Genomic DNA, 11,961 nt, shown 5'->3' with positions numbered 1-11,961 from the left:
CCACTGTCCCCACTGTCAAAATCCTCCTGACAGGCTGCAGAAACAAGCCCTCTGTCTCTCCACACTGGCCATGCCATGCAGGCAGAGAGGGAGGAGGGAGGGGGGAAGGAAGGAGGAGGAGAAGAAGAAGTGTTGCCTTCAAGCGCACCTCGTAAACCCCTGATCAGAGGAATTATGACTTGAGGCAAGTGTTTTGGGGAGGGAAATAGTAACAAAATGCACAAACCAGTAGGCTACACATCTATTTTTTATTGGGTATTGTTTATTTAAGAAAGGTTGTGCTGCCATGGCAGAATGAAGAATGATGGTCATGAATGAATTTAATGAATTCATTCATTTGTTATTATTACTATTATCTATTATTGCTATTATCACATCATTGTTTTTCATTTAGTATGCTACTATTTAATTATCAAATAAGTCGATAAATTAAAAAAATGTGAAAATAGAAAAATATAGTAGTCTATAATCATAAAAAAAAAAAAAGTTGATACGTCCACGCTAGGTACTGGAGGAGGTTCTGTAATTGTAATTACCGCATTGTAATTTTAATCCTGCAGGAGTTCTCTCCCTGATAAAAAACCAAACGATTTCGAATAGTGCTTTTCATACACGCAAGTCGGAATTGCGATATTTCAGGACAGCACGTGAACGTAGCATAGCTATCCATGCGGGGGCCGTCTGCGAGAGCATTGATAGAGCGACATAGGCAGCGAGAGAGAGAGAGCGAGGACTGGAGGACTCACGAAGGGAAAAGGGGAGAGAGGAGGTGGAGACAGAGAGAGAGTTTGAAAGGAGAAGGGAGCCGTTTTCTCCTCGGGACAAAAGGAATACCTGCAGGCTGAAACGGGAGGCTTGAAGCGGCACAAAGGCTCTCTGGCTGCCTGGTGGAGTTTACTGCTACCGGGGAGCCGTTGAGCACGTTCGCTTGGATTAGATGAGTTTGACTCCACGATGAGGAGCGACCCCATTCTGTTCACTTCCAGCAGGGGTGAGTGTCTTAACCAGGCGTTTTGTCTACCCGAGAAATAACACTGTAATATTCTCCTATAACGTTATGTCCGATATAGTAACACTGTATGGGCTTAAAGTGAGTGTCTGATATTCAGAAGTGAGTTTATATAGTGACCTTATTGCACTTTATGGAGGTCTATTCATCAACATGACATTCTTATATACTCATATATAACCTGCACGAGCCTTTAAACGCGCTTGTACAGTCTCTGAAAGGCTACTGTAGCCTACTCATATCTTAAGTTTAGGCTACTTATATCTTCTAGCTACTTCTATGGTATTCCTACAGTGTCTCTTTTGGTAATCTAATCTTATTGTAGCCTGTGTTTCATGTGCTATGGCATCACTAGTAATTTCATAATATTCCTATTAATTTCCTATATTTCTACACATTTTGTCTGTGATCTTTGTATAGTGTCCTACTGTCCTTATTGTTGTGTAGGCTATTTGTAGGGGAATGGTTTCTTGCGGATCCCCCTTGCCTAGACTTGCATCATCACAGCTTGGCGAACACACACATACACACACACACACACACACACACACACACACACACACACACACACACACACACACACACACACACACACACACACACACGGAGCAGAATTTTGCTATAAATAAAATGTCATTGTGTTGACTTGTCCAGAAATTTGCCCATACATGCCATCATGCCTGCATTTCACATACCTCTAGTATAAAACCCATCAAATGAGCAATGGTTTATGAAACACAGCTCATGAGTTTCCTCAGAGAGAGAGAGAGAGAGAGAGAGAGAGAGAGAGAGAGAGAGAGAGAGAGAAAAGACTGCTGGCTCCTCACAGTGTCATTAGGGTTGTGGTTGGATGTCAAGTGTCTTATCTTCAGTATGTGGAGAGAAGTTCACACCAAACTCCATTCAATCATGGCAATTTAATGCGGCTTCGCTTAGCTCAGAAAATGCATGCCTCAATACTATAGAATCAGACTCTGGAACCTTTTTGATACCTTTTAGGAGCTTGTCTTCCATTCAGCATGCATCCCATAGGCTCCATCAAGCAGCACTTGTTTTAATGGAATTTCAACTTTTACAATTGGTTCTTTACACAGCAGCTGACTACTTGCCACCACAGCAGCCGGCTACTTGCTACCAGTGCCACCACATGTATTTTGGTGGAAGATTGTGGGCATAGCGGCCAAACCAAGTCTAAAAGTTGACATTTGACTGACAAAACGTGTTGCTTGGTGGATTATCAGCATGCCAAATTTAAGAATGAATCTTAATGATTCAGAAAAGATGGGAGGTGAGACAGACACTAGAACAAGAGTTCTCATGAACTCCAATGTTAACATTCACCTTTTCTCTTTCTTTTGAAGCTGTCACAACTTATCCTGTATCAACTTACTGTATACAACTGACAACCTGACAGCAACTGTCCCCTGTCGCATATTGTGCTGTTAATTTTGAGAAACAAATGCATAAAATCTACTTAAATGGATAAAATGCTAACTGGCTAGCAATAGCCTGTTGCATAATTTAGCATGTAATATTATTTATTACATAAGATCTTTTTGGAGTGCTTTGTGTATATACTACTCATTGGCATTTTCAAAATTTTCCTGCGTGAAGGAGACAAAGATTTTGAAGAAGTTGACGGGCGCTAACGTTAGCTAAGCTTGCTAGCTAACCTTACTTTATCGTGACTTTATGCTGACTTTCTTTTTTACATAACTACGTGACATAATTCCTGTCCTGTTAGCGTGTTGTGTCCTATAATCAGATCTCTTTTGTGGCTGTGTAGCTGAAACAGAGAGATAGGCTAAGTCAACAACACTTGTGTTATTGGACATTTCGCTCAGATCTCCGTGATGACAGGCGGAGGAGGTGATGGTGAGAAGGCCTTTCCTTCCCCTAGCTTCTGAGCTGCTGGAGCTACAGTCTGTACTGCCTGACCCCCTCACTGTATAAACATGGTGGTTTTGTGTGTTTTTTCTCTCCATATGGCCTAGTTTTCAAATGATACAAACTCTTGACACTGCACTTCCAATGTACTAAACCCACGTGAACGCTGCCTCACCGCCTTTTTATTGTCCGATTAAAGTTGATCTGGAGGTCATAGTTCACCCGCTTTTTAGCTGTGAGCAGCAGCTCTATAAGTCACGCTGTTGTTGGTCGGTCGGTCGGTTGGTCCACAAAAAGTTCACCACCCTTTAGCGGGCGCCATTTTCGCCCTAGGAGTCTGAGATTTGGGAAGGAGGTGTGTGTGTGTGTGTGTGTGTGTGTGTGTGTGTGTGTGTGTGTGTGTGTATGTGTGTGAAGGTGTGTGTTTGTATTCATTAGGGGTGGAAATCACCAGATACGATACTAAAACGATACTTGAGTCACGATACGATAGTATTGCGATATTGCGATATGCTAGTATTTGCGATATATTGAATATTGCGATATTTCGATATATTGTCTAACTCCTTTTCCTACCTTTTCCTTGACCTCACCAGACAGAAGTAAAACATGCAGTGTTTTTTTGTTTTGTTTTGTTTTTGCCCCACATGTAGGCTACTTTATTAAGCTTATCTGGACTCAATATGCCACTGCAGGCGCGGACTGCAACATCGGGCGCTTCGGGCAGATGCACGGTGGCCTGGCATGGCATGGCCTGCAATTTTTTTTTTTTTTTTTTATATCGATACTTGGCGTCCAAATATTGATACAATATCGTCAGGCAAAATATCGTGATATGGTGTATTGATTCCCCCCCCCCACCCCTAGTATTCATGCTAATTGACTAAAAAGAGGGAGGGGGGGGGGGGGGGGGTCGAAATGCACGGTGGCAGAGAGAGGAGTAGGGTGGGCTCCACTGCCATCCTGCATTTCGGAAATTCGCATTATGCGTTTGCAGCTATTGCGAATTCGCGCCCGTTTATTTGCCACCGCATCATCAGTGCCCCGAACTAACGTGACACATTGCTTTTGCACAACGTAAGCTTACTTTCTCTCATATTTCCTAACTCAAGTCATGCTGCCCAGTGCCCAGTCAAATATGACACAGTCCAGGTCAAGCATGAGCAAACTCCAGAATGCAGCCAGAGGTTTCCTAACGGGATCCTGGAAGGACAACGACACAAGTGCTCCTCCATATCTCTGGTTTCTCCTGGTCGCAGGCAGCGCTGAATGGAGTCCTACAATAACAGCAGTTCTGCTGGCAGCTGCAGGGTATCAGGTGGCCCAGCGGAGATGTTGCCCTGCCCGGCATTGGGCGAAGTCCTGACAGACATCCATTGTGTAGAAGGTTGTAATCACATCTCAGCGGCACACGAGAATGTAGCCGAGTGTGTTTTGGCCCGGGGGCAAGATTTGGACGAGGGTTCGACCGATATGGGTTTTAGAAGAGCGATATCCAGGTATGTAGTGGTGGGTGGAGCGTGTGGAGTGGAGGTCTCGTACGGGGAAAAAACATGGATTAAAATGCTTGGCGAATTCCCTTCTAGGGTGTCCCGGTTGATGCTCCACCCCCGTCTGCCGATCTGAGGAGAGATGTTGTAGACTAGTACATGCTTCCTCCGATACATGTGTAGTCACCAGCCGCTTCTTTTCACCTGACAGTGAGAAGTTCGACCGGCAGGACGTAGCACGTGGGAGGATCATGCTATTCCCCCCAGTTCCCCTCCCCCGCGAAACAGGCGCCCCCCCCGACCGACCAGAGGAGGCACTAGTGCAGCGATCAGGACACATACCCTTAATCCGGCCTCCCACCCACAGACACGGTCAATTGTGCCTGTATGGACGCCCGGCCAAGCCGGAGGGCACACGGGGGCTCGAACCTACGACCCGCGTTTTGATAAGCAGGGAATCTACCGCTGCACCACCCGGACACCCTGATTCAAACTTTTCTGCTAATTGAGATTTGATCTATATCAATTTAATGGCTTTATTGGCATGAAAGTTGCAAGAACAAATTGAAATATTTGAACAATACAAAACAATACACAAAAAACAGTCATATGATTAATAACACAATAAACAAAAAACACTAACAATATCACAAGTAAAAAATGATATCACTGTCTGCGGTCAATATTTTGTATTGAATAAAATATCTCCCTTTGAGTCCCAGGCTAATAATAATAATAGTGAAAACATCAAAATGTTGCATTAGACTCATAGTGTATGGATTAAATATTGGATTAATTTGACAATAAAAATAAATTTGTAATCAAAGAAACTGCATCGTATCCATCATATCGGAGGTTCATGATATACTAATACGTGTCGTCTAATTGGTCTAATCCTACATTTGGATGTGAGTTTAATTTCCCTGCCTGTTGTTGACCCTAGCAGGTGGGGGTCAGTTAGTTTGGCAGAGGGTCCGTGGTCCCTTTCAGCAAGTCCCCACTGGAGAACTGTGGGACTTACGAGGTGCCATGTTCGGGGGGCAGAACTGCACAACGTGTTAAAGTGTTTATGGCCATTTATTATTGTAGCTTTCCTCACGGAAACCCTGAGTCGCTTTGCAATTAATTGGGTTTGTGTGTGTGATGTGGGTAGAACGGGTACATGGTGTCACCGTTCTGGCCCACTTGGCCCACATTTGGTTCTGCTTTAGACTAAGGGGGTTCCTTTCCCTCTCCCGTTCAGAACCCCAGTCCCTGCAACGGTGATTGAAGTTTCAAAGCTTTCGTGTGTCAGAGAGAGACATGGGAAGGCCTCCTTCTCAGCGGGCAGGCAGGGGGAAGACGGATCCCAGAAGTGGAGAGGCGAGATGAAGAGAAAGGATCTCTCTCTCCTTCCCTCCAAAGCCTGTCAGTGAGCCGGCCTGTCAGTGAGCCGGTCTGTCAGTGAGCCGGTCTGTCAGTGAGCCGGCCTGTCAGTGAGCCGGCCTGTCAGTGAGCCGGCCTGTCAGTGAGCCGCGGCATGCGGGAACAGAGACTTTAATTTTGGGGGGCGACTCACTAATCATAGTCCTCCCTGGCCTTCCCCCTGTGTCAATATCCATCTGGAAAAACACAGGGAAGGATTGCTGCGATGGCGGGCCAAGTGGAGCATATTTCAGCAGAACCCTGATGCAGCGTGCCAAATAGCACAGTTTCATATGGCTTCAACGCAACTGGCACGCAGCCCTACTGATTTAACATCGTCAACCAAGCATTTACCTTTGGATTCCTGCCTCCAAAATGGAAGACTAACAGTTGAAAAATTCAGTTATTTAGTCTTGGCATTGATGGGCTAGCGTGGTAATTGGGTCCATTAAAGTGAGGATCATTTGTGATGAGCTTCACCAGGCGTCTTTAATAGGCTTATTGTTGTAATAGGATGAGCCTGTTAGCTTGTTCGCCTGTCTGTCTGTCTTGGACAAAGCTTTTAGGATTACAAGGCCAAAGCCCCATTGGAGTGGAGTGCCAGCATAGAGGATGGGGGGGGGGGGGGGGGGGGGTGGAGCTGCTGTTTTGGGGGGCGGGGCAGAGGGGGGGGGGGGTGGAGCTGCTGCTGCGGGGGGGGGGGGGGGTGGAGCTGCTGTTGGGGGGCGCGGCAGAGGGGGGGGGGGGGTGGAGCTGCTGTTGGGGGGCGCGGCAGTTGAGGGGGTGGTGGTCCTCCCTCCGTGAAAACAACAACAAAGCGAGGACTCAGGAAATGGCCCCGGACAGACGGACGGATGTGCTTGCGAGTGCGTAATGCAAATCCAATTAGGCTCGATTTCTAAAACCAGGAAGTGTAGATGGGATCAGACATTTTCAGCAGACTATTATTACCTTTTGGTAAGCAATAAACCAATTTTAAACAAATGCAAGTGAATGTAGTAAAATTAAAATAATAATATTTATCATTTCATTTTTGATATAAATACAAATATTTTTGCTCACCTATCTGCCCCAGGCTCATCACAAACGAAGTGCAGAAACAGAATAAACTAGAGGGCACTCAGTAGAGTGCATACCTCCGCCTCCTTCTAAGTTGGCCCATGACCAACATTTCTGCCTCCTCCTATACATGTGCAGTCGCCAGCCGATTCTTTTCACCTGACAGCGAGGGATTTCACCAGCAGGACATAGCACATGGGAGGATCACGCTATTCCTCCAGTTCTCCTCCCCCCGAGCAGACGCCCTGGCCGACCAGAGGAGGCACTAGTGCTTATTATTCCAGTAGTTCATTAGTCCAGGACTCATACAGTACCTCACCGGCTTCCCACCCACAGACACGGCCAATTGTGCCTGTAGGACCGTGTGACCAAGCCGGAAGTACCGCTGCCGGCAATTGAACCTGGGTCTCCGTGGTGGTAGGCGAGTGCTTTACCTCTACACCAGTGAGTGGTTCTCACATTTTTTGACATGAAGGAGCCATAAACTGACAAAAATGAGACCACGGAGCCCCATTTGATAGGATTTTTTCCCACGGTCCCCCATATGATAATAAGATTGATGCTTTTACAGTAGATGTTTTATTACAGAAAGTGGATAAAACCCATGACCAAAACAGTCATTGTGTTACTTATGATTGTAGCGGAAATAAATCACCCCCCTTTTGGCTGGGGACCCCCTGGAACCCCCTCAAGGACCCCTGGGGGTCCCCCGGACCCCCATTTGAGAACCACTGCTCTACACTACCACTTTAAAACGTTGCCGCATTTGGTGCTATGTTACACCCGCTTCCCAGCTAGCTAGCATAACATGGCTGGTATCTACGTATTTGTCTGGATGTCTACTTTCTGCTAATACCAGAAGCTCCGCTGTAGCTTAAAACCTCATAGCTGGCTACGTCCATGCTTGTCGTTGGCCCAGTCGGAGGTTGCTTCTGGGCCGGATGTGGCCCGCAGGCCGCCAATTCAATGGGGCCTAGCCTAATGGCTTTGCATGTTTGCATCTGGATATTTGCATGTGTTTATGTGTTTACTTGGGCTTCACATGCTCTGTGGGTGTGCTGCGTGCGCCTGCTTTGCGTGTGTATAGATGTGGTTATGTGCGTTTGTGTCTGCCCATTTACCCACTGTCATGAAGTCACAAGGATGCACACACACACACACACACACACACACACACACACACACACACACACACACACACACACACACACACACACACACACACACAGATATGCCCATATGGGTGTGTCTGGTGCTGAGTGGTGCTGGCTGTCTGGCAGTCTGCCATTGTGGGCGGGGTGTAATGAGTGGTGGGGGGAGGGTCATCAGATGAAAGGGCCTTCTGGTTTGGAGCTGTCAGTCACTGGGCAGTCTGGGCTCTTTGAGCATCCCAGCGTAAGATCCTCCTGGCACGAGTCCAGAACACAGAGCTGCCGGAGCCAGTTCTGTTCTGTCACTGGGAAGACCACAGGTCCAATGCTCATGCACGCGTAGGCTAGCATCACACTTAATTGTATGTACGTGACGCAGGCGTTGTTTCCCTGGACATCCAGGTATACCATGCCTGCATCACGTACATACAATTTAGGGCGTTTTCACACTGGGCACTCGTTTCCAGTGTGAAAACGCCTTAAATTGTCTGTACGTGACACAGGCGCTGGCGTTGTATACCTGGACGTATTGTAAACAAACATTGTGATTCTATTCCCAGCCCGTCCTCACAAGGAAAACGATGTTTACGAATGCGGCCTCTTACGCTCGTGCGAGTAAGTGCGTGCGTACGGTCGGGAGCTGTAACCAGGAAGTAGTGGCGACCTCTGGCGGTCTTTAACCTAACAACAGTCTGATATTGAAATAGCTCGCTGACGCCTCCCGACCTTTTCCGTTTTTTAACCGTAACTCAAACCATATAACCTTGCAAGGCAGCTGGATTCGCACCAGATCTTGTGAAAACAATATCGCCCCCATCTGGCAGCATCAGGTTTACAAACCATACCATAACCTTAACCAAGTTGTTTTAGTTGCCTAACCTTGACCAAGTTGTTTTAGTTGCCTAACTGTCTTTTCGATATGAAGACGTCTTGTAATTCCAGAGCCCTGCTTAAAGTGTGGGTTGGGTTTGGCGTGTCAACACTGGATGAATGAGTGGAGGTCATTGAGCCTTACTGGGTCTGCCTGGCGGCGCTGTAACCTGCACTGATCATAGAGACGTGTCCAGTAATGGCACCCGTTTCTCACACCCAGACAGCCAGCGTTCCCAGTCCATTTGAGGAAGCCACATCTCCTCCATCATAACCAGAAGATTGAATCCTGCTCAACCTGGAGTCTCTGAAGCTCTTCCCCCTCCTCCGCCACCACCCCTCCACCCCAGTTCCTCTCCTTGGCCTGTGGTTTGAAGCTGAATGCCCTGTCATTATCCTGTTAAAAGAGATACTAGTAAGGCGAAGCATCATCACTCTCCCCGTACGTACAGTATCTCTCTTTAGCTCTACTCTCTCTCACCCCCTTTCCTTTCTACCCCCGTCGGCATTACCGTACTCCCCCCCCCCCCCCCTTTCCCCCCATCTCTCTAACCCTCTCTCCCCCCCTTCTTCTCTCAGATCAGCATCTCGCAGAGGTCTAATTGTGGTTGGAAGAAACATCTGCTGGTACAGTAAACCACCTGTACTGTTTGCTAGCAATCACTCTGCCCTGTGATGTTCACTTGGCATGTCCAACGGAACGGAGAAAACACACAGACCTCATAATTACAGAGCCGCTAAATAGAGAGAGAGAGAGACGAGTCTGTCTTTCATCATAAACTAATGCAGCGTCGCGCACGTCTTCTGATCTGATCGTCATACGTCTCCTTCTTGGCGTGCGTCCAAGTCTAGGGTTTATGAAGCGCTTTGCGTGAAATGTTTACGACGGGGTAAATATTGCGCGATGTTTGCAGATTTTCACCTGTGATTTACACAGACCAGAAAGTACCATCGCGTAAGGCTTTCCATAATAGGGGTAAAATATTAGAAGTGAGATGGTGGTGAGTTATGTTTCCATCCGTCAGGAGAATTTTGAGGAACTTTTGAAATTTCTAGGAAAAAATGTGAAATAGATGCATTTTTTAAATATAAGACTAACTAAACCCCAAACCCAACTGTCTAAAGGCTGACATTTACTGGTGAAAAAGCACTCCTGAAATTGCCATCTGCTATTGGCTGATCTTTAGTGCCAGATGATGTCACCCTCCACAGTACAACAGGTGATTTGGGATTTAGTTAGACTACTCTTTTACCAAATGCATTTTCATCGCTATTTATTCGTTTCTTAATCTACAATCAACTTTTCTGACTCAAGTTAGCATCATTTCTTTTTGCAATATTGAGGAGATTTTAACACACAAAAAAGAGGTAGAGAACCTTGAGTGTGTTTTATAAACTTCTTGTAATCATAGATTCTTCAAAGCCAGTGATCGATTGAAGTGGAAGTCCCATTGGCTGCATTTGTCACGTCATGCTAGATCTTTGATATTTCACTAGCAAAACCATCAACAAAGCCTATGTGGGAGCGGTCGTTGCATTTCTCCCATAGCAAAACAAGCCCTTAATCCAGAAATCACAATTGCGTAGGCCATGTTTCACCGCCCAACAATGACAATGATGTTGAAAACACACTGCAGGTTGCTTTGTGTCATTTGGTGGGATCACAGGCAGATCATGTTCTCACTCCAAACAAAGCTCCAGGGCTGTTTGGAAACATAGAGTGAGAAACCACACTCTCAACAAGGACTTGTTAAGGCTGATATGACATCATGTGCTGCTGTCATATTCAAACGAACCCAGCACAGGGTTCGTTTGGTGTGAAAACATCCCTGGACAATTAAGCCGAATCACCGTTACGTCGCGTTAACAACAAAAGTCATTTGTATTGTCGCAAAATTGTTTATTGCTTATTTCTGCTGTCATTTTCAGTCGTAACTGTAACGTTAAAGATATATACCCCAGTTAAACATGGTCCGACATCTGACGTTTGATTGTGTTTATTTGATGTACTGTGTTGGTAAACTCACCGCCAGTACTAGTTTTGGGTGAACTCAAGCTATAATAATAATAATAATGATTGGATTTATATAGCGCCTTTCCAAGGCTCAAAGCGCTTACACAGAATCATTATTCGTTCACACCATTCGTACCGGTGGTTCAGAAGCGTGGCAGCCACACATTGGCGCTCAACGGCCCCTCCGAACCACCATCATTCATGTCTACATTCATACCAATCATACCAATCATACCATTCATGTCTTACATTCATACCAATCATACCAATCATATGATAATCATAAGCTGTAATTGTTTTGATTCTGTGGCCCAACAGGTAAATTCGGTCTCCAAACTAACATTAGTGACTTTGTCATCAAATGTGTTTTTAGACTGAACATTTTCTCTTGTTGTTGTTCCACACCCCGTTTGCTCCACTCCATTAAATAGTATGAATGTGATGCAGGCACGTTGTTGTAAACAACATTGTGATCGGCTCAATGGGCATCAGACTGGCTTTTCCTGCTGCCCATAGGCAGTCACATGACTGCCCCAGGTCGAGCAAGGACCCTAAAAAAGAAGGATAAGACGACATCAAGCACGTCACCGCGTTCGGACTTTGCATCGGGGCCAGTTCTGTTGAGGTGAATGGGGAGGGCAGGGTAAGTCCCACTATAAACCATCTGTGTGGTTTCACCTTGGATTGAAAAATGCTGCCACCAGATTAAAGAAAACGCATTACATGATGTTGACTGATGCCCTGTTCGGTCATGTATCATCATGATGTAGTTACTAGTTAGCTAATCTAGCTCTATTTTGGACCAAACAGGGGCTTGAGTTGAGCTATATGCAGCTGCTGTTTTGAGAAAGTCAAAGTCAATTTTATTGTCAATCACTACCATATGTACAAGACATACAGAGCATGGAAATTCCGTATCTCACGATCCACGGTGCACTCAAAATACAGATAGGAGACAACACATGACATAAAATACGAAGATAAAATAGATAAAAAAAAACATACAATAAAATACTAAAATACTACCGTAGGGGTCATAATAAGGTCACTGTAATCACTGTAATAAAAGTCAGATAG

General features: G+C 45.8%; 1 protein-coding gene across 3 annotated transcripts in view; it reads left to right on the top strand.

Moving 5' to 3' along the window:
- Positions 1-741: 741 nt before the first annotated feature.
- afap1 (actin filament associated protein 1) overlaps positions 742-11,961 on the top strand; it is a 77,873-nt gene continuing 66,653 nt past the window's right edge. For all 3 annotated transcript variants that reach the window (XR_014552896.1, XM_083640571.1, XM_083640570.1), the window contains exon 1: positions 742-991. Coding sequence is in view for 2 of the 3 variants with exons in the window: in XM_083640571.1 (XP_083496697.1) it covers positions 955-991 (37 nt within the window). In the remaining variant the exon portion in view is untranslated. The remainder of the gene's footprint in view (positions 992-11,961) is intronic.

Source organism: Poromitra crassiceps, assembly GCF_964638095.1.
Source record: "Poromitra crassiceps genome assembly, chromosome: 7".
NCBI lineage: Eukaryota > Metazoa > Chordata > Actinopteri > Beryciformes > Melamphaidae > Poromitra > Poromitra crassiceps.
This window is presented reverse-complemented; position numbering and strand designations above follow the sequence as displayed.